This window comes from Sphaeramia orbicularis, chromosome 19 (genome assembly GCF_902148855.1).
Source record: "Sphaeramia orbicularis chromosome 19, fSphaOr1.1, whole genome shotgun sequence".
In the NCBI taxonomy this organism is placed as follows: Eukaryota; Metazoa; Chordata; class Actinopteri; order Kurtiformes; family Apogonidae; genus Sphaeramia; species Sphaeramia orbicularis.
In genome coordinates this window covers 25,468,069-25,489,122 of record NC_043975.1, presented here as the reverse complement: position 1 = coordinate 25,489,122, position 21,054 = coordinate 25,468,069, and the positions used below count along the sequence as shown (strand labels likewise).

The 21,054-nt window shown below is 38.0% G+C and overlaps 1 protein-coding gene and 1 pseudogene across 2 annotated transcripts in view; one reads left to right on the top strand and one right to left on the bottom strand.

Moving 5' to 3' along the window:
• The first annotated feature begins 1,988 nt into the window (after window positions 1-1,988).
• On the top strand, window positions 1,989-15,859 carry LOC115410567 (ATP-dependent RNA helicase DHX8-like; annotated as a pseudogene).
• A 659-nt stretch (window positions 15,860-16,518) lies between these two features.
• etv4 (ETS variant transcription factor 4) overlaps window positions 16,519-21,054 on the bottom strand; it is a 38,280-nt gene continuing 33,744 nt past the window's right edge. For both annotated transcript variants that reach the window (XM_030122243.1, XM_030122242.1), the window contains exons 9-12: window positions 20,472-20,519; window positions 19,104-19,276; window positions 17,162-17,263; window positions 16,519-17,039 (exon numbers count right to left, since the gene is read on the bottom strand). In XM_030122243.1, coding sequence (XP_029978103.1) covers window positions 16,812-17,039; window positions 17,162-17,263; window positions 19,104-19,276; window positions 20,472-20,519 — 551 coding nt within the window. In that variant the 3' untranslated portion in view covers window positions 16,519-16,811. The remainder of the gene's footprint in view (window positions 17,040-17,161; window positions 17,264-19,103; window positions 19,277-20,471; window positions 20,520-21,054) is intronic.

Genomic DNA, 21,054 nt, shown 5'->3' with positions numbered 1-21,054 from the left:
AATCTCAGGAAACAGAAAATTAGAAATGCATTTGATCCAAAGTGTTTATGAATGGGTAACTGTGGTGTTGGTGCAGCCTACATAAGTTGAAAGAAATCGAATTTTATGTACCCATATAAAATACAAATCTTCAAATGAAGAGTATGGACCTGAGATTTTAAAGCAAAAAATGCTTATTTTGTTTGCCTCTTCTCAGAAATAAAAACTAAATTAAGTAAGCTAAAAAAAAAAATGTTACATGCTGTACCTGAGCTGCTTTACAGTTTGTATATATTTGCAGTACATATAGTTTATGACCATACCCAGTGAATGAGTTGTAATGTAAAAGCTGACCGGTAGGGGGCAGCAGCACCGACACACTGCATGGATGTAGTTAAGTCCAAGGAGGAGAAGAAGGAGCTGCACCCAGTCAGGTTAAGATAGCAAAACAATCAAGGAATGGCCAGTTATGACAAAATAAAATATTTAGAATATTTGTCATTGGTGTCAAAGGTGTGCACTGACTTGGAAAATCATCAGGGAATAAGCGAAAAAGATTTTGGTAAGTTACTGTACTCATGTGGAGTGAAATAACTTCTTATATGACAACACTTTGATGTGTCAAACAACGGGGAACTGACTGAGCTGCTATTTTTCAGCTGAATTTATTATAGGCCTTGCCGAAAAAAATCCAACTTTTGAGGAATTTAAAGCAGTTCTCAAAGAAAATGGAGCAGATTTTACAGTAAGTTTGTACTATATAAAACATTTTAAAGTATTTGCCAGTGTTTTGTGCTGTATTTTGTGCCTTTGTGTGTGTTTTTAGGATGCTCTTACTGCTAATTTGCTAAGATTTATTCAAACTACGCAGCTGTCTCCATCTTCCAATAAAGGTAAGTTTATATATTCTAACAGCTTAGAGTATTTGCTGTAGATACAGCTTTCTGTTAAATAATAACTTGTCTGATATGTAACAAACAGCAAATCCACCAGAGGTCAAGGTGAGGACTGAGGTGGACAGACTGACAGAAGTACCCTGCTTTATGTACACCTGAGGGTCCTGTGTGGACGGTAAGGCTCAGCAAACACTTTTCAAGTTGTGCAGAAATGATTGAATTAAGGGACAGTCCCACTGTTTAATAAATATGCTTTATGTATGGCACCAGACTTAGATCATGTCTACATACATAAAGAGAAAACCACTTTATTAAACCAGTGGTTCACAATCTTTTTCTGTCAGGCCCCGCTTTTGAAGGACGAAAAACCTCCAGCCCCCCCTCAACCACAACAACATTATAACAGTGGTGCAATTATAACTTTTATTGAAAGAAAAATTAATATTGCAACAATACTTTTTGCTTTTCCTTGAATAATTTGTTGTTCAAATTAAAAATAACTTAGATTTTTGCTTGAACAATACAAATAAACTCAACAAGACTGCTCCCTGGAACAGTATTTTTCCAAATAAAAATAAAAAAAAATGCACAATTATCTTACAACTATGACAATACAGTTACTTTTTTTTTTAGAACAACAAACAAATTTTGGTAACAAAGGTGAACATTTGAACAATATCAGTGGCTGCAATGAGCTCCTTTACATTACACATCTCAGAACATTAAAGTGCAAACTGTACAAACTGTGCAAAAACAGAAACATCACACATTTTTCTTTTCCAGTCAAATCCTTTTCCATTCTCCAAACCTAAACTCTTTGTCTAGTCTAGTGACAGATCAATATGACAGCAGATTGGTTTGTTGTACGTCCCTAAAATGAGTCCAGGGTGCTCCAACACTAAAACATTAGTTCCACCTGCTACATGTTCTAACCTGAAGAAAAAAAAAAAAAAAAAAAACACCCAGGAGAGATCCCTTACCCTGCCTGGCAAGCCTTTGTGCCCTCCCTAGGTGGCCCGGCCCACAGTTTGAGAAACATAGAATTATACAAAGAGAAACTCATAGAATTAGGCACCAGTGTGTATAAAGCTTCTTATGTTTTGATCAGATTTCACCACAGCACACAGATAGAAAGAATGAGCACGTTGCAGCAGCAGCAGCCATGAAGGAGCTCGAGAGGCTTATGCCTGATGTCTCTGGATCAACTTCTAATAGAAGGTAAAACAGAAGGATTTGAAGGTTGAAAGTGGGAAAGATACTGTTTAGAAAACACTTGACTGATCTTTGGTATTGAAAGAAATTGGTGCTTGTACTGAACTTGATTTAACTTGAAAACAGCTGCCCAGCACTTTAAGTTTATCAATATGGCAGGTTATATATATATGAGCTAAAATGCACTTAAGAGTTCTGTGTTGAATTGATATTTCAGCTCTCACCAGCAGGGGGAGGTTGTGAACCAGAACACACTTAGGACCACCAAAACCACCAACACATCAACACTGTGTAACCACAGACTCTGCAGAACTGTCACAGTTTAGTCTGAATCATGGATCAATAAAGGCAACTTAGCAAAGATAATATAATAACTTTACACCTTCAAAAGCCTCATAATCAAACTCATCCCTGTAGAAGAAACACTGTTTCAGCATCAAACTCCATTCTTTTCATTTAGAGTTGTGTCTAGTGGTGAAGACAATGACAGTGCTTCTGGTGCTTTCTTTGACTCTAACAGTTGTTTCTCAGAGGTTCTTATCCAATTTCATCACTTTCTGACACTTTCTTCACCATGGGAGACCTCCAGAATGACTCACTACTCCCTCTAGTGGTCACATTAACCAACCAGCCTGCTAACGTAAATATATTTAGTTCATATCTGTACAATCCAGATGTCTTTGTCTTCACCTCAGAGCTTTTTATTCTAAACACTCTAATGATACTTTTGATTTGATTGATTTGATTTTGATTTAGTGATTTATTCCGAACACGCAATGACATTTTACATACAATATATGCAAACAAGCAAAACATACATAATAATACAAATATCAACAATCATAACAGTCTCAGAAGAACAGCACAATAGTTCTGTTTACATGCCAGAAAAGGGATGGGAAGAAGTGCAACTTATTTAATCCCACCCCCTCTCCCTAAAATATTATTATTTATACTTTTAGGTCAATTCAATGTAGAAACACTACATACAGCCCCTTTAATTGTTACTTATGTTGAGTTCATTACACAATGTCAGAAGAGGAGACAAAGTCAGAGAACAATGATGTCAAACCCAAAGCACAAAAGGGAACGGGTGTCTCATTGGAGTGACCACCCACCCAGCCCACGCAGAAACATCAGTGACAAAGACATAAAGCAACTGCCCTTCAGTAGATTCACCTGCTGTGGGCGGTATCTACAATGGCAAAATCAGCAGTATCATGCAGTTTGGATGCTTTGTTCAACTTGAGGGACTTAGGTCAGTGGATAGTATGGCTGCTTTTTTTCCACTTGTGTATCTTCTTTTCTGTTTCTAGTTTGATCATTTAGTGAACTATAACACATTTAATATGTTACCTTTTGCAGAAAACGCTGCGAAGGCCTTGTGCACATCTCAGAGTTGCACAAAGAAGGACATATCACCAATGTGGCTGATGTTTTCAGCAGAGGCCAAAAGGTGAAGGTCAAAGTGCTATCACTGACTGGAAACAAAGCCAGCTTAAGCATCAAGGTGGGGAGGCCTCAGTAATATTTTTTACTGTAATAATGTCCCAAAGTCTTTACATCTTTCATTCACAAACTAAGAAGTGTGCAGTATGACAATACTGTCTATCTTGTGATGATAGAAAAATGTCTTATTGTTTCATGTTATGCTATATAATTACCCCACCCCCTCGAAGAGGAGGCAAGGGATATTGTTTTTGGTTTGGTCTGTTTGTTTGTTGACACTCTAGCAGCAAAACTATTGCTTCAATTCATACCAAATTGGGTTTATAGATTGCCAGTGACCCAGAATAAATCTGATTACATTTTGGGAACATTAGGTCAAAGTTCAAATTTTTAATGAATTTTTAAAATCTTTTTTCTTCTCTCATTTACTTATGAGAGAAATTTCAAATGTCTTCAAATACATACATTTAGTTTCAGTTTACTTCAGACTTGGTACATATATAGATGTAGACATCAGCTGGATTGATGCCAAAAAAAGCTACAATACGTGCAAGGGGCGGGGTTTGTTGTGCCTAGCACCACTTGTTTATTTAGTTATGTCTGAAATCTTCCTTCTTCTGTACTATTATCATTTCTTATTAGCCTTTTAATTCATTAATTTCCTCGAGTCACAGATACAGGGGTGAAATTTGCATCAACAAATGACAACAGGAGCAGATTGTGTTTAAAATAAGGGCTAATGCTGTCACAAGGATGTGGTTTGTGTTTGAAAAGTCGACAAAAAGATGACAAAACCAAAGTTACAAACTGTATCACAGATGAGTCCCCATAACAAACCAAATCACCATTAAGCTCTTTTTACCCCCGTGTAGAAAGCATATCAAACAAAATGGGGAGAGATTTACTTTTATGTGGAAAATGATACATTTTTCACTTCTTTGTTAAATGCTTAACTGAAAATTTGCAAAAATGTTCTACATAAAGGAAGAAAAATAATCAAATATGATGCACTATATTTTTGTTGAGTGTTGGAATATAACAAATAAGCCTTCCAGTGTTGTCATTTTATACATACTATTTACTCTTTGGATTTACAGAAAATGTGCTATATTGTGGTATGTATTGTCACCTGGGAATGAAATGAACCATATCTGGATAAAAGATTTTTGTTTTATTGCACTGTTTGGAGTCAGGACAGTAACAACATTGACAGAGATTGTAAAACTAGTGATCTTACAAGAGAAGTCTGCTGTTGTTTGTTCCCAGGATGTAGACCAGGAAACAGGCGTGGACTTGAACCCAAACCGGAGGAGGAACCTGAACACTGGAGCTGCAGATGAAGTCATGCGAAACCCAGACCGCCCCACAGCACCCAGTGTCCAAGAGATCAAGGAAAACCCCTCAAAGTGCAAGAGCCTTGACATGATTACAGACCTTGAGAAATGGGAAATTAAACAGGTATTCATCAATGGAATGTCTCACTGCAACTGTCTTGTTTTTTCAACCGTTTAGAAACATAAACCTGTTTTGTTTTCTTTCAGATGATTGCAGCAAATGTACTTCCTAAAGAGGAATTCCCACAGTTTGATCAAGATACTGGGATCTTCCCAAAAATAGATGACAATGAGGGTAATTGTTATGTTATGTTATTCACTCATTTTTGCAAAAAAAAAAGTAAAGGCTGTATGATGACAGCTCTGCCATAATTATTCTACCAACAGATGAAGAAATTGAGATGGATCTGGTTGAAGAGGAGCCCCCTTCCTCAGGGGACAAATGAAGTGGAACATGGATATGAGCCCTGTCGAAATAGTAAGGGTGTGTTATCCGTGCTCTGAAAAGTTGAGAGTTGTCCCGTTATGTGTGCAGAGCTCATTAAAGTGGTTCTATGTGGTATGGATTTTCCAATTTTCATGTGATGTGTCAGCTGATAGTTTACAGTATGGCCCAATCCCAATTCACCACTTGGCCCTCCCCTTTACCCCTTTCCCTCCATTTTGTACATTTACATGAAGGGGTAAGGGTGCCCTGATTCTGGATGAGTCAGAAGGGAAAGGCTAAGGGGGAGTGTTGTTTGGCCCTCGAAACGGAGATTTGAGAGGGGTATGAGAGATCTCCCATAATTCGGTTTGAATCATCGGCAAGATGGGGGTAAACACAGCAAAGAAGTGCAGCAGTGTGATGAAAGAAACACAAATGTACGTATTTTCTTCGTAAACAACTTAATCATGTGATCGACCGTTTAATGCTGTTTCAGTGTGTTATAGATTGCATTTCGGGGTTTGCAGTTGATAGCCGCAAAAAGATGACCAAAGCCCATACGTAGTGAATTCGTTCGGGAAAAAAATTGTTGCATCTGTTTATAGCGGCATCAATGACTGCTGATGTCGTAACAGGTCTCAGAGGGTTGTCTCATTTCATAGGGGGATGTTTCAACCCCTACCCCTTGCAACTCTGTTTCAAGGGGTAGTGCCAAGTGCAAGGTCCAAGGGGGAGGGCCAAGGGGTGAATTGGGATTGGGCCTATAGCTCTGTTAGCTTAGCTCTGTTTTTAGACAGAAAACAACCACAGTAAAAGCACCACAATGAAGCAAAAAACAGTGAATTAAGCAAGCATAAAAAAATCACATAACTTTATACCTTCATGAGCCTTATAATCAAACTCACCTATGAAGAAACGCTGCCATTTCAGTATCAAACTCCCTTCTTTTCATTTCGAGCTGTGTCCAGTGGGGAAAACAACAACAGTAAAATTAGCTTTTATCACTTTATTAGATCTTTAATTATAAACGTTGTTTCTTGGCTGTTCTAATCACTTTCTGACAATTTGATCGAAGGCCCTGTGGCGGCGGTTTCCTTACCATGGGAAATCAACTGAGTGACTCACTACTCCCTCTAGTGGTCACATAAATCCATCAGACCATAGGTGTAAATGTATTCAGTTCATATATCTATAATCCAATGCATTGGCATCTTTGGCAGAACTTTTCAGCTCTTTATTTTCAACACTAATTTTAATTTTAGATCAAACTTTTATGTTTGAAAATAAAAATACTACATTTAGCCCCTTTTAAATAAAGTCTAGAGTGTGTTTTTTACAGGTTTGATTTCAAATACCTAACATCAATGTCAAAATAGTTTCTCTATCATGCATCACTGTTTTTAATTTTTTATATTTTATTTATTAGAATACAGATGGTTCCCTTTCCCAGGCAGCCATGATGCAAAACATTTTGGCTAAAGAGAGACAGGAACTGAGGTGTGCAGCTCACACAGTGGAGATGGACTCCATCCCTACTGGTCTCAACAAAAACTGGACAGACCCAATGCCCGACTGTACGAGTAAATACTCTGATTTACCCTTTTTCATTAAAAAAAGTAGAGTTGTTTCTCGTAGTAGTCAAAATTTGCATATAGAGCACTTTCAAGCTTTAAAGGGGTCATATTTTACTAAACCCACTTTTATTAGTCTTTGGTACATATATTTGTGTATTTGGACCCTAATAGTTCATAAAGTTTGAATTTGAACCCTCCAGGTGCTGCAAAGCTATCTTTATATTCATTTTGGCAAAAGTCAAGTGGATTTCTACAATCCTTTTTAATTTGTTACATTTTATAACTTTTTACATCGGGACATTTGTACATATTCAGTCAAGACTTCCGACGAACATTAATATACCATAATTGTTTATCAGCAGCAGCAGTTGTTTTAAAAACTGAAAATATGTCCAAACTTTGAGCCGATTACCTAAAATGTTCAGTTGTTGGTTGTATTAACAAACAGAAGTGGCTGAACGGGACAGAGCAGCACAGTCAACAACCTGGAGGGGGTGGGGTGTGAAGTGGCTCATGTGCATTTAAAGGGCCAGCGCTCAAAACGACCTTTCTAGTGTCATTACTCAGAAATAGGGTTGAAGATGGACCTGTGGAGTTTAATTAATGAAGAATTCAGACCCAAGCATAGCATTAACAGTTTATGTAGACCACAGGGAAATGTTTTAAAATGCATAATTCCATTTCAAAAAGCAAAATATCACTCCTTTAAGCTACAAATGTTGAAACAAGACAATGAATGCTGCATTGGAGTCAGACTGGGGGGAAAAAAAATTCTAGTTCCCATCCGTCTTCTTCCAGGCGTCTTACACTGTCATATTGTTCTCATGCCACAACCGGAGATGATTATCTGGATTCGGGATAAATTGTCAATGACATAATGCTCTGTGCCTGTATCCTCTGTTGCTTGAGGGTTAATTGGAGGTTATGGGGTTGATCAAGTTCCTTCCATCCTGATCACAACCTCTGACTCATGGTTTAATGTACCAAGATCGTTAGAAGTTGACTAATATGACAGTTAATTTTGTTATGAGAGAAATTTCAATTTTCAGGAGAAATCTCCAAAAAAAGAAAACAAATATTTGCATTTCATGAGTGAAAGTAACCAATCTCCTCCATAGATGACGGTCGGCAGATTGCTGAAAACATGAAGGGCATTGGTGCAATGCCAGTCAGTCTCCCAGAGTGGAAAAGATACGCCTTCAGAGGTAACCAGATGTCTTATGGCAAAAAGATAGAACTTTCCATTTTACAGCAAAGAGAAAATCTGCCCATTTTTAAGCTCAAAGAACAACTAATTCAGGTAGGTGTGAGTAAATGCAGTTTTGAGGACGGTTTTTGCTTTATTAACCACAAATTGGGACTCAATAGACAAATTGTTTTCCTTTAACTCATAAAGACCCAAACATCCACTGGCAACCAAAACTATCTAGTCATGTAAAATTGTTAATACCTGTTCATCCACTAATCCTATCAATACATGTAAATAATTGTTGTAAAATGCAGCTTGTCATCATTTCATGGTCATCAGATATGACCCATTTGGATGTTCAGAGGCTCCTTTAGTGAACATGGAAACACTGTCATCTTCTACAACATTGATTCACCAGTAAAACCAACGGAGTTTGATAAATGACAGGGGATGGAGACACTTGTTTTTTTGTTCAGTTAAAGATATATTTTACAGAAAAACTCACTTTTTCTTTAGTTTGGTCTGTTTCGTCTGTTTCTGGTATAATAACCTTCTATTTTAATTCGAGCTTTAATGAACATTTACATGATTAGTAAATTAAATACAGGAAAATATCTTATTTATACTGAAGAAATACAAAATACAGAGGATACTGTTATAAATAAATGGTAATAGATCACTTAAAAGAGGTTAGATATTGAGGAAATTTCATTTGGGAACTGATTTAAAAGTAGCACTGGGTCTTTATGGATTAAAATGCCTAAAATCCAATATCTGAATTTTAGGCCTTTAAATGCCTTAAATAGGATTTTGACAGGTCTGAAGAATTGAATTTAGTGTTGGGGAAAATTTGTCTTGATCATACTGAAAGAAAACTACTAAACAAACTCACCACACAGTAATTTAAAGTACTAATGCAATTTGTGTAATATGTTAAAATTTACCACAGTGGTGAAGGGTATCTCTGTTGTTGTCTATCTATGGTATCTCTTTTCAGATTTATTTTGCTTTGCAGGTAATTCTGGGGCCTTTGTGTCATGTATCCTTTTTTCAGTATTTATTTCACTCACCACTTAAGTTTATATAAAAAGGAGAATGCACTTACATTTTTGCATTCTCATCTACACGGCCCCGTTATTCAAACGATTTATCATTATATCAGTTTTATTTGACATGTTTGGTCAAGTACAGAGCTCATCATCACAGGAGAGGCTGACTTCAAGAGTTCAGTCCAGTGACTCTGATGCTCTGCTTACCTTTTTTTTTTCTCTCTAAATAATACTTTCAGCTGTTTTAACAAGTATTACAAATGCTGTGTGTGTGATTATTATCCTGTTAGAATAAGTCATGGTTCAAATGTGTGTGTACAGATTTGTTGAAATAAGATTTTCAAGATCTATTGTCTAAAAATAAGTTCTTATATCTCACTGAAAAGTTACTCGTTAGGTGATTATGTCTTATTTTAAGTGTGATGAGATATTTTGACCAGAAATGAGAAAAATACACTTGGTAAGATTTTTGCAGTGTAACATGTCATACCTCAGTAATTCATTCCTCTGTGATTCGTCTTGTAGGCTGTCCATGATTATCAGATCTTGATTGTAGTTGGAGAAACAGGTTCAGGTAAGACCACACAGATCACTCAGTACTTGGCAGAGGCAGGCTACACCTCCAGGGGGAAGACTGGCTGCACTCAGCCCCGTTGTGTCACTGCCATGTCAGTGGCCAAAAGGGTCTCAGAGGAGTATGGGTGCCGTTTAGGCCAAGAGGTGATGCTTTTTCTTGTACTCACTATTCAGGTTGGTCACTGTACAGTTTTTGCAATGATATTCCATCATAAATCTTTTAAAATCTTATCTCTCTGTTTCTTTTTTTTTTTTTTTGCATTCTTGATCTAAGGTGGGTTACACGATTCATTTCGAAGACTGCACCAGCACAGAGACAGTAATCAAATACATGACCCATGGCATGCTGCAGAGGGAGTGTCTAGTAGATGCAGACATGAGTCAGTACTCGCTCATTATGCTGGATGAGGCCCATGAGAGAACAATCCACACTGATGTATTATTCGGCTTACTTAAGAAGGTATTTCAGTGCTGTTGAATACAAAAGTACAATGGCACAACCCTACGCAATCATGTTTGCTTTAAAGGTTCATTATTTATAAATGTGGTTTATCTCTTTTAGGCAATACAGAAATGCAAAGACTTGAAGCTGATCGTGTCCTCTGCTACACTGGATGCTGTGAAATTCTCTCAGTACTTGTTTGAAGCTCCCATCTTCACCATCCCTGGACGAACCTTCCCAGTGGAGATGCTGTACTCCAAAGAACCTGAGATGGACTATCTGGATACTAGCCTGTTCACTGTTATGCAGATCCACCTCACTGAGCCTCCAGGTTCTGATTAATTTTAAATTTCTTTCTTTTTTCTCAATATTTCTTTTTTTTAACCACGCATGAATATGATTATCTCTTTTCCAGGCGACATCCTGCTGTTTCTGACTGGTCAGGAGGAGATCGACTCGGCCTGTGAGATCCTCTATGAGCGAATGAAGTCTCCTGACCTGATGTTCCTCATCTGATTATCCTGCCAGTGTATTCTGCTCTGCCCAGTGAAATACAGACAAGAATATTTAATCCTGCACCTCCAGGTAGCAGAAAGGTAGAATGGAAGTGTGCTGTTGTTGTAGAACAGGGGTGTTAAACTCATGATAGTTCAGGGGCCACATTCAGCTAAATTTGATCTGAAGTGGGCCGGACCAGTAAAATAATAACATAATAATATATAAATAATGTCAACTCCAAACTTTTCTCTATGTTTCAGAGCAAAAAAAGCAAATTTACATTATGAAAAGGTTTTACATCTACAAACTAACCTTTCAAAAGATGTGAATAACATGAACAAACTGAAAAAACAAGTGTAATTTTAACAATATTCTGCCTCGGTTTATCATTTACACATGTACATTATAACTTACAGATCACAGTGGATCTACAAATACACAAAACATTTAGTAACAGGTAGAATCTTGTTAAAATGGTACTTACTTCTCTTAAGACATTTCAGGTTGTTCATATTTGTTCAGGTTATTCACATTTTTTGCGAAATTATACTTTGTTTTAGTGTAAATACATGAAAATATTTACATTTACAAAGAGAAAAATTAAGAGTTATCATTATTTCTATGTTATTATGATAGTATTTTACTGGTCCTGCCCACTTGAGATTGAATTAGTCTAAATGTGGAACCTGAAATAAAATGATTGTTAATATCTTAGTGTAATTTTTGCATTTCACAAATTCATCCCAAGGGCCGGACTGGACCCTTTAGCGAGCCGGATTTGGCCCCCGGGATGCATGTTTTACACCTGTGTTGTAGAAGAACTGATTATGATCACATTTTGTATATATTTACTAGATAATCCAAACAAAAGCAAGCAACGACACAAAAAAGTTTTTTCCTTTGCCATAAGGTTGTTCTGGCCACAAACATTGCTGAGACATCTCTGACCATTGGTGGAATCTACTACGTGGTGGATCAGGGATTTCTCAAAGAGATTGTATATAATTCCAAGACTGGCGTGGACCAGCTTGTGGTGACTCCCATTTCACAGGTCATCCTTTTCAACCAATCAAATATTAATAAAAAAGTACATTTATGTTTGTTTTTTGTCAATACATTTAGAACTATATTTATTATTTATTTGACAGGGACAATGCAGTCAAGCATAAATACAGGCTTGCAGCTGATGTGATGCATATGGAGTTTATAGCTAATGCTAATTTTCAACTCCTGTTCCTGGTTGGGCTTTTCTACAGCACTGCAGTACATTACAATATACAATACAATACAATATACTACTGTTTGTTTTGTTCTTAGGCTCAGGCCAAACAGAGGTCAGGTCAAGCTGGCCGAACAGGTCCAGGAAAATGCTATGGGCTCTACACAGAGAGAGCTTACAGAAATGAGAGGCTGAACACCAATACACCTGAGATCCAGAGAACCAACTTGGCCAGCACTGTGCTGTTGTTAAAGGTGATGTGGGATTTTACTACCCAATTATTGCAGTACATTTCATCAGGAGCTACTATCATTGTAAAGCTACTTAAATTGTCTGTTTGACACGAAGCTTTTACACTTAAGTCTCATATATTTCAAATCCAAATGCAATTTATACACTCGTTGACCAAAAAAAGTTACAACCTGTATTTAACTAAACATAGGTAAGATCCTTCCATTGGGTAATTAATTCAGTAATTAAATATGTTTCAGCTGCAACAGCATCTTTAACTCTTACTGATGCAGTGTGTAGTTTCTCATTTCTTGAACAACCATCAGTTTGATAGAGAGCGTAAAGATTGGACTGTTTCAGTGGAAAAAGGTCATGTGGTCTGATTGACCCTGTCCCAGAGTGATGGACGCATCAGAGTGAGAAGAGAGGTGGATGAAGTGCTTACCCATCATGCCTAGAGCTGCCAGTACAAGCCTGTGGGGGCAGTGTCATGATCTGGAGATGATTCAGTTTGTCAGGTCTAGGTTCAACGTTATGTGTCCAAAAAATGCTAGAAATAAATATTATGACATTGGGTAAGTTTACTGAAAAAATGCCATGGCAAATGTGAACTGTAATTAAAGCTAAAGACATTCAGATAAATATTAGAGTGAGGGACTTTTTTGGCCAGGCTATGTGTATTAAAAATGTAGACACATGATTGCTCTCTGAAAAAGTGTGATTTCTGAAGCATTGTGATTCACACATTTAACCCAGTAACAAACCAACGCAGACATTCTGTTTCCTTTCCAACAATTTCCAGAAAACTGTGATGCATTTGGCAGAGTCTCCTTGCCGTCATGATTAAAAATGTCTTGTGATCTGTGGTACTGAATGCGACTGAAACCCCTCTGCCGGAGTGTGTCCCAGAGGTACCGGTTCCTTCAGATTCATATGAACGCCTCCTTCTCGTGTTATTCATGATGATCAAGTGTTTACCGACATGTTTCACGACAGAGGCCGCGGAAGCACATTTTTCTGTGGATGTTAGTATAATGTACATGAGTCATACAGACTTTTTCTTCATACTTTTCAATATGTTTGAGGCAAATGGTGATATTCCTAAGGGCCTTGTCTTATTCCTTTGAATGTCCTACATTGTGTTACCTCTGTGTCCTTCAAAATTTGCCTGGCAGTGATATCATGTACCACATGAAAACCAAGAATGTCCAGTGCACGACTTCTTCATGAGGTTTGTGAATTCCATTTGAAGCAAACGTTTCAGATTCTGAAGCCTAAAAAGTGTGAGCACTTCACACAAGTGGCAGCAATTTCCATAACAACCAGCAGTGATTGGCCAAACACACAAAGAAACAGACACTCAAACATGCTACTGTTGACATGTGAAGCCTGACAGAAATTCACTTTAGCTTGCAGTGTTTGCCGTAATGTTATGTTTCTTTTTCTTTTTTTTTTCAAAATCATGAATCAAATTACATTATCTCTGCCATTTTACAGACCCTCACCAAAGACAGCTGTAAGAGCTGAGACCAGAAGTTCTAAGGGATTTGAAAAAGCTGGGTGTGAAAGCAGTGAAGAGGCCTTGGTTTCATGGGAAGTTCAAGGAGAAGGGGTACAACACCCAAAGGAAACTTTTCTCATTGATGTTGTACTATATCCCTTCTTTGTTTCTGCAGGCCACGGGTATTAATGACCTCCTTGCGTTTGACTTCATGGATGCTCCTCCAGTGGAGACCATGATCACAGCCATGGAGCAGCTTCATACTCTGGGAGCTCTGGACAATGAAGGCTTACTCACAAGACTCGGAAGAAGGGTCCAGTCCAAATGATATAATTAAACTGGTGGTGTTTGTTGCTTTAAAGCTATGTTTGATGATTTGTGTCTCTCTGTGCATTTCAGATGGCAGAGTTCCATCTGGAGCCAATGCTGTGCAAGATATTGATCATGTCCATCCATCTCGCATGTAGTGAAGAAATGCTCACCATCGTCTCCCTGTTGTCAGTTCAGAACATCTTTTACAAACCAAAGGTTTGATACATATTAAGTTTTCTATGTTTTTTTTTCCAAGACTCAAAATCATTGTATATAATTATTTATCAGTATGAACAAAAACACATTTTATTTGAAGGATAAACAAGCTCACGCTGATCAGAAAAAGGCAAAATTCTTCCAGTCTCAGGGTGATCACTTCACCTTGTTGGCTGTATACAACTCCTGGAAGGACAACAAGTATTCTGACCCTTGGTGCTTTGAGAACTTCATCCAGGCCTGCTCTTTAAAAAGAGCTCCAGACATTTGCAAGCAAATGCTGAACATCATGGACAGGTATAGTGTATTTACAGTTCAGCTCACTTTTAACAACTGTCTTAGTTTCTCCACAGTATATTTCACCTTGTTTTAAAGACTTTTACTTTTGCTACATAACCCCTCTGTTGTAAATATATATATAGTCTGTATAGTTACTATTATTATTATTATTATTTTATTTTTTTGCTTTGCATTATCCTTATGCATGTACACTTTTTTCTTGTACTTTATTCTGGTGCTGCCTTGACTATTAGATTTCCCTGTTGTGGGATCAGTAAAGTCTAGTCTAATCTAATGTAAAACTTTGTTGGCAGAAACCATAGATCACATTTTTTCTTATTTGACTCAGGATACAGAAATAGTTGTAATGATGGTACTTATTAATAACATTTGTCAGGCACAAGTTGGATGTAGTGTCTTGTGGAAAAGCTACGATTCGGGTCCAGAAAGCGATCTGCAGTGGTTTCTTCAGGAATGCGGCCAGGAAGCACTCACAGGATGGGTACCATACACTGACTGACCAGCAGGTGGTGTACCTGCACCCCTCCAGCTCTCTCATCAACCATCAACCAGAATGGTGAGTCTCCATCGCACACAGGAAGGAAGACGAGTGTTTGGTTCAGTCTCACCAATAATATTTAGCCTGGTTTAGGTGTGTTGCTCTTACACCGAATTATTAAATTATCTGGACTGACTATAAAAAAAAAAAAACCACACTGTCGTCACTGCAGGCTTGTGTATCATGAGTTAGTGCTCACAACTAAGGAGTACATGCGAGAGGTGATCCACTATTGATCTTCGCTGGCTGGTGGAGTTTGCACCAGCTTTCTACAAAATCACAGACCCAACAGGCCTCAGTAGACAGAGGAGACAGCACAGAGTGGAGCCCTTATACAACTGCCACGAGGAGCCCAATGCTTGGAGAATGTCCCGCGCCTTCAGGAAACTCTGACCTGGTCCGTACCATTCACTTAAACTGTTACTATGCAGTGTATTCTTAGCCAGTCAATCCAAAAAGAAAGTTCTCCTTTATGATCCAAACAGTTGTTGGCTCCTCAAATTTATGGATATCAACTTATTTTTTTAATTTTGAAACTTTTAATCCATTTAAGTGAAATCATGATCATGGAAAATCTTTGGTACAGTAGCAAATCCACATATAAAATTATGCTGATTCACTTTAACCATATTGTATTTAGCAAAATACTAATTAATAAATGTATCATTCATTTATGATGCACTTATACGTGATACAAATGCTAAGTGATGATATGTGTGCTGTATGTACGTACTGCAGAAGGACAGATTAATGGCTGCTTTTGTTGTCATTAAACAGTCTCAGCAGATGTACTGTGTTAACAATACTGGAAGGTTAAAAATGCAGTAAGAAATTTAATTATTTTAATAATCTCTATCTGTATTACCTCTATTTGTGCAATTACTTTGGATTGGTTTTCTAATAAATGTTTTAAAACTAAAAATACTTAGCAGTGTAAATCACAACAGTACTCAGTAGTGATTACTCATTACTTTTACTATTAAAAGGTCTTCAGTATTACTTGAATGAAATGTTTTCAGGCACAATCACTGAAATCATTGAAACAGTATATAGTAAACAAATAACAAATTGCTGTCTACGTGTTGCAGCCTGGTATGGTATGTTCCTTTGAGCGATTTGCATGTATTTGCTTGCTACAAAAGAGGTGGTCAACACTCAAAACAAGAAATCCAATAAATAAGAACAGTTTAAGTGTGAGTGGAGCCTGTCTAGATGTAGTCACAGCCGTCTTCAGTCTTGATGGTGTTGAACTTATTTTTGACCCAACAATTTTGCTGAACTGTGCTGGCTGAAAGTACACCAGAGGAAGGTGGAAAGCAACAAAAGCACTGCTATATTCTACAGAAACTTAATATATTCAGATGTAATTTATTACTCATTACCAACATTTTGAAAAGTAAATGTACTTATATATTTTTTCAATTACTTCAATTCCATTTATTTTGTAATTTAATTATGTCATGTCACATGGAAGCAGTTACTCAACAATACTACTTTAATACCTCAGAAATTAATGTAATGATGTAATTCATAACAAATTTGCAAAAACAAGGAAAATAAAAGTCTGGATGGCAGGTTTGGTATTATTATGGGTATTTATTAAGCAATCTCTTCAACCACAGTCATGTTTATGGATTGAATAAGCCTCACATGTGAGAGGAATGCAGCTCTTAAAAACTCAAAAAAAAAAAAAAAAAAAAATCCCTAATGAGATTAATTTAAAACAAAAACACCATAGCCTTATATACAAGTGGATGGGGTGGGCCTGTGCAAGAGGTGCATAGGGAGTCGGGTTGTGTATGATGATTGGTTGGTACAGGAGGAAAATGTTTGAGGATGGGAAGAAAGGGGGAGAGGGTGGGGCTAGCTTTAGTACATGTAGCCTTTGGAGTAGGGCTGGGGGCCCATGTTTTGGGGGGCTTGTTCCGGAGTGTAGGACACTCCCTCATCTAGGTGGGACAGGGGCACTGTGTCCTCCTCATTGACATAGCGCTCGAACTCTGCTTTCAGACTGGGCCGCTGATTGTCAGGGAAGGCCAGAGAGATGAGGGCCTCGGGCTCACAGACAAACTTGTAAACATAGCGCTCCCCAGCGACCTGGACACAAACATAAAGGATTGATGCATAAAGGTGTATTACTTAGCTACTGTTTATAGGAGGAAAAGGGACATATTGTAAGTTCTAAATATATGGTAGAGTTAATACTATGTGTTTCTTACCTTCTGCATGATTCCCTTCTCATAGTAATAGCGCAGAGAGCGACTGAGCTTGTCGTAATTCATGGCTGGACGGTTCTTCTGCATGCCCCACAGCCTGGCAACCTGAGCAGAAAGAGAACCAAGAGGTGGAAAAGAGAAGATGAGGGAAAAAAAAGGAATAACAGAAGAGAGGAGGAGGAAATTGCTGTGGTCACACTTGTGGAATAGTTCAGGTCTGGAGTGGTTCATATGAAGGTGAGTTATTCACATGTCAAGTCTTGAGAAAAAGGCATTCCATTAAGCCCCACTCCACTGAAAACCATTTTTTCATGTTTGTTCCCATCTATGTGTGACTTTCACTATGCAGAATAAGTGATTTGACACTTTCAGGAAATGCATTTACCAGAGGGAGTTCATTAAAAATCTATATATTTAGGTTTTGTATTTTCCAGTAACATTTGTGGCATTAAATCCAATTATGACCTAGTATTTTTTTTATTTTTTTCAAGTATGACAAATCTTAGAACCAAATATTTAACTATGCAGGGATTCTGTGTTTTCGATTAAGTAGGAAGGAGCCATGTAAGATTTTTGTGGAAAAATCATATCAGATTAAAATTTTCAGGAGATTTTTTTCATGTTTTATCACATGATCAATGATTTTTTTTCTACATTTCTCATAAACTGAGTCCCTTTTCATATTTCAATTGTCAATTCAACCACAGTAACTGACAATGTCGCTTGTAATTCTATAATATAACCACTAGGGGTCCTCAATGACAAGTCAAAAGGTCTTTACTAAACAGCGTCAACATGCCAAGATCAGGGCGAGTCCCCGCATGTGGATTCACTTCCTTTTTATGTAACCCATTACCACTTGAATGCAACCAAAGTCCCACAGTGAAATAAGAGTCATAGCTGGGTGTCAGAGTCGGGCCAAACCAAAAGCTGGATTTTCAGCTGACAAGGGACCAGTAACTCTGATAAGACATTATTATCTCACGATCCCAAACAATGCAAGGGCAAATAATCAAATCATCTCGCAGCTGTCAATGAACATTATTTTGACAAACACCAAAGATAATAGAAGAAACTGAAACTCAGGGAGGGGGCTTTGGAGATTCATGACACTGGAAGAGACAAGTCGTATCCCAAAGTGACCAGCCAGCCAGAAGCTGCGTTTGATCTTTGAGTGTGCTCTCAGCTCTAATTGCACTTGTAAAATCTTACCCCATTCATTTTTAATGTACAGTAAAAAGATAATGGAAAACACACTATAGGCCTATCTGTATTAGGACCCGGCTAAATGGATGCTGTCCAGTCAGCTGCAGACTTAAACATCACGAAAATGTCTCGACTAAAGAAATGTGAGGAGGTAAGTAGGTAATGTGTGGCGGGGAATGTGTGTTGGATGATTCTGTGATTGTGCTTGTCCTTCATTTATCAATCCGGCGTTTCGTGTGTTGAATAATGAATGGGGGCCTAATGGAAGATGGATCAGAGAATAGACCTGTGAGGAAAGTGGCCAGATCGCACTTCTAATCAGTCTAATCTGGGTAACGCCTTCAATCCCAATAACACAGATCCACTCCAAGAATAACTTGACATTTCTTACTATTTAGAGTAACATTAAGCAAATCAGAAATTAAAACCTGCTGAGACTTGATTCCCATTCAACTATGCGCTTTGAGAGAAATCTGACAACCCATCAACTTCTGGTAGCTAGTGTAAAATTCTCCAAATTCTATGGGCCTTGTAGATGTTGGGTGTTATTTACAAAGACCCAATCAATGATAAAAATATGACCTTGCTTTTCGTAAAGTCAACAGCCTGCAGTAGGTAATGGTTGTAAAATACTAAATATTCCGTGTAATGTAAGTTATTAGGGAATGTCTTTATGTTTATTTACACCAGGACTACTACTGTTTTGCATTCTGGACAGTTTCAATGAGTTCAGACCTACCTCTTCAGGTTCAATGAGTTTGAATTCCATGCCACGGCCTGTCCAGGCGATGAAGTGGGCATTTCCCGGGTCATCGAGCAGGGCCACCAGGAACTGCCAAAGCTGCAAAGAGCCACGGCGCTGGTAAGGTGTACCCTCACGGAAGACACCACCACCTTCCTGCTTTACCTCACCTGCAAAAGACGCAAAGAGATTTATTTAGCCACTCAGCACTTTTACGTTTTACTTCTGAATATGCCCGTATGCGTAGACATCTTTAGAAAACACACACTCTTTTCACACACTCCATTGTGCAGTTTTAGCCTTGAGTAGGTAAATGTGATAGTTCATACATGTCTTGGCATGCACACAGCACATATTAATTCACTAAATTGACATCTCTGGAGATATTATATTAGCTCTAATATGGTTCTAAAATTACATGTGCACACAAGGAGTTAGACCAGTAACAGCTGGGAAGTAAATTCCGGTAGTGCCAAGACATCTGGAGGTCCGTCTATGCTTCATATTTGCATACAATTGGAAAATCATACAGGATCCTATTCTTCATAATCTTTCTTTGGTATAAAACATTTGAGGAAATTTAGGGAAATTATTACCCAAAAAGAAACATCATTGTGTTCATTGTGTGTTATGTATGTGTTTTATGTTTTTTGGACTTTCTATGGCTGCTACCTTGGCCAGGTCTCCCTTGCAAAAGAGATTCCTAATCTCAATGGGACTTCCTGGTTAAATACAAGTAAAATAATAAAATAAAATTAAAAAAAACAGACACAAACATGGCAATGATGTAAACTGAAAATGATAGAATTTAGTGAAAAAGAAAAAAAAAAGTAGGTGAAGTAATGTGTAGGTAAAAGGACCCTGATTCGTGTTTGCTTTGTGTTGTTTACCGGTTACTGGATATGTTGTATACAAGTGAGGAAACATGAGAACCTCAGCTAAGTTACTGTTAGCTGTTGTCTTTCAGAGAACTTGCACACTTCACTGGTTCAACCAGTGTTGACACCCTCAGGCTCTCCACTCAATCTCCTTTAGCATCAATCACTAACACCAACAACATCATGGGAAACTGCCCGACTCTGTTGTCAGTGTGACAGAGGAGCCCTACATCGTGTGCGTAGAGAAACCAAACCCTTTTACTAAGATTCTACACAAAGACCAATGTAGCTCTTACACAAGGAGTTCTGACATCCATATAACTCAATAGTCAGGTGGTAGGGACTGTAGTGGGTGACTACGTATGTGGTTAGTGTTTTTTTTCTTTACCTGCTGTCACCATTCTAATATCTGACCGAAAAGATGGCGAATGAAAAATGTTGCGTGTGAATGCAAAGGGCTTATGGGTACAGGAGTGTAACGGCTCACCTTCAAACTTCTCTGGAACAACACGGGAGTCGTTTTCAAACAGATAGCCTGAGAGACAAAGGGGAGAATTGTGTGAATTTCAAGGGGCCTTGATCTTAGCACAAGTAGGTTGTGCATTTTGGATCTGTGCCAGGCTTTCAATACCTTCCCAAACAAAATACAAGGATCTTTTCATGCACAAATAAAATTAAGCCAATAAGTGTATGCTTCAGGTCAGTTTTGGCAAAGCATACCAGAACACTTCACTAACCTACCCTTGAAAACACTTCACACTAGAAACTACTGAAAAGATGTGATCTTTATTTATTCTGTAAGTTGTGTGTTGTTGGCATGCAGAACTGAACTACCAAAATTGTGTAATAAACAATGGGAGTGATTCTTTTCCTTTTTGCAGGGGAAAATAGTGTGCTTTTTCCAGGAGTTATGTTTATTCAAAAATTCTTGAGGCAGGGGTGAGGCTAGAGCTGCTGCCAATGGAAACACAGACACACTGCTGGTTAGCCAATGGAAACACAGGCACTCTACAACGGTTAGCCAATGACCGCAGAGCTCTTGCCAGTAAAGACTAGATAAAGCACCAGAT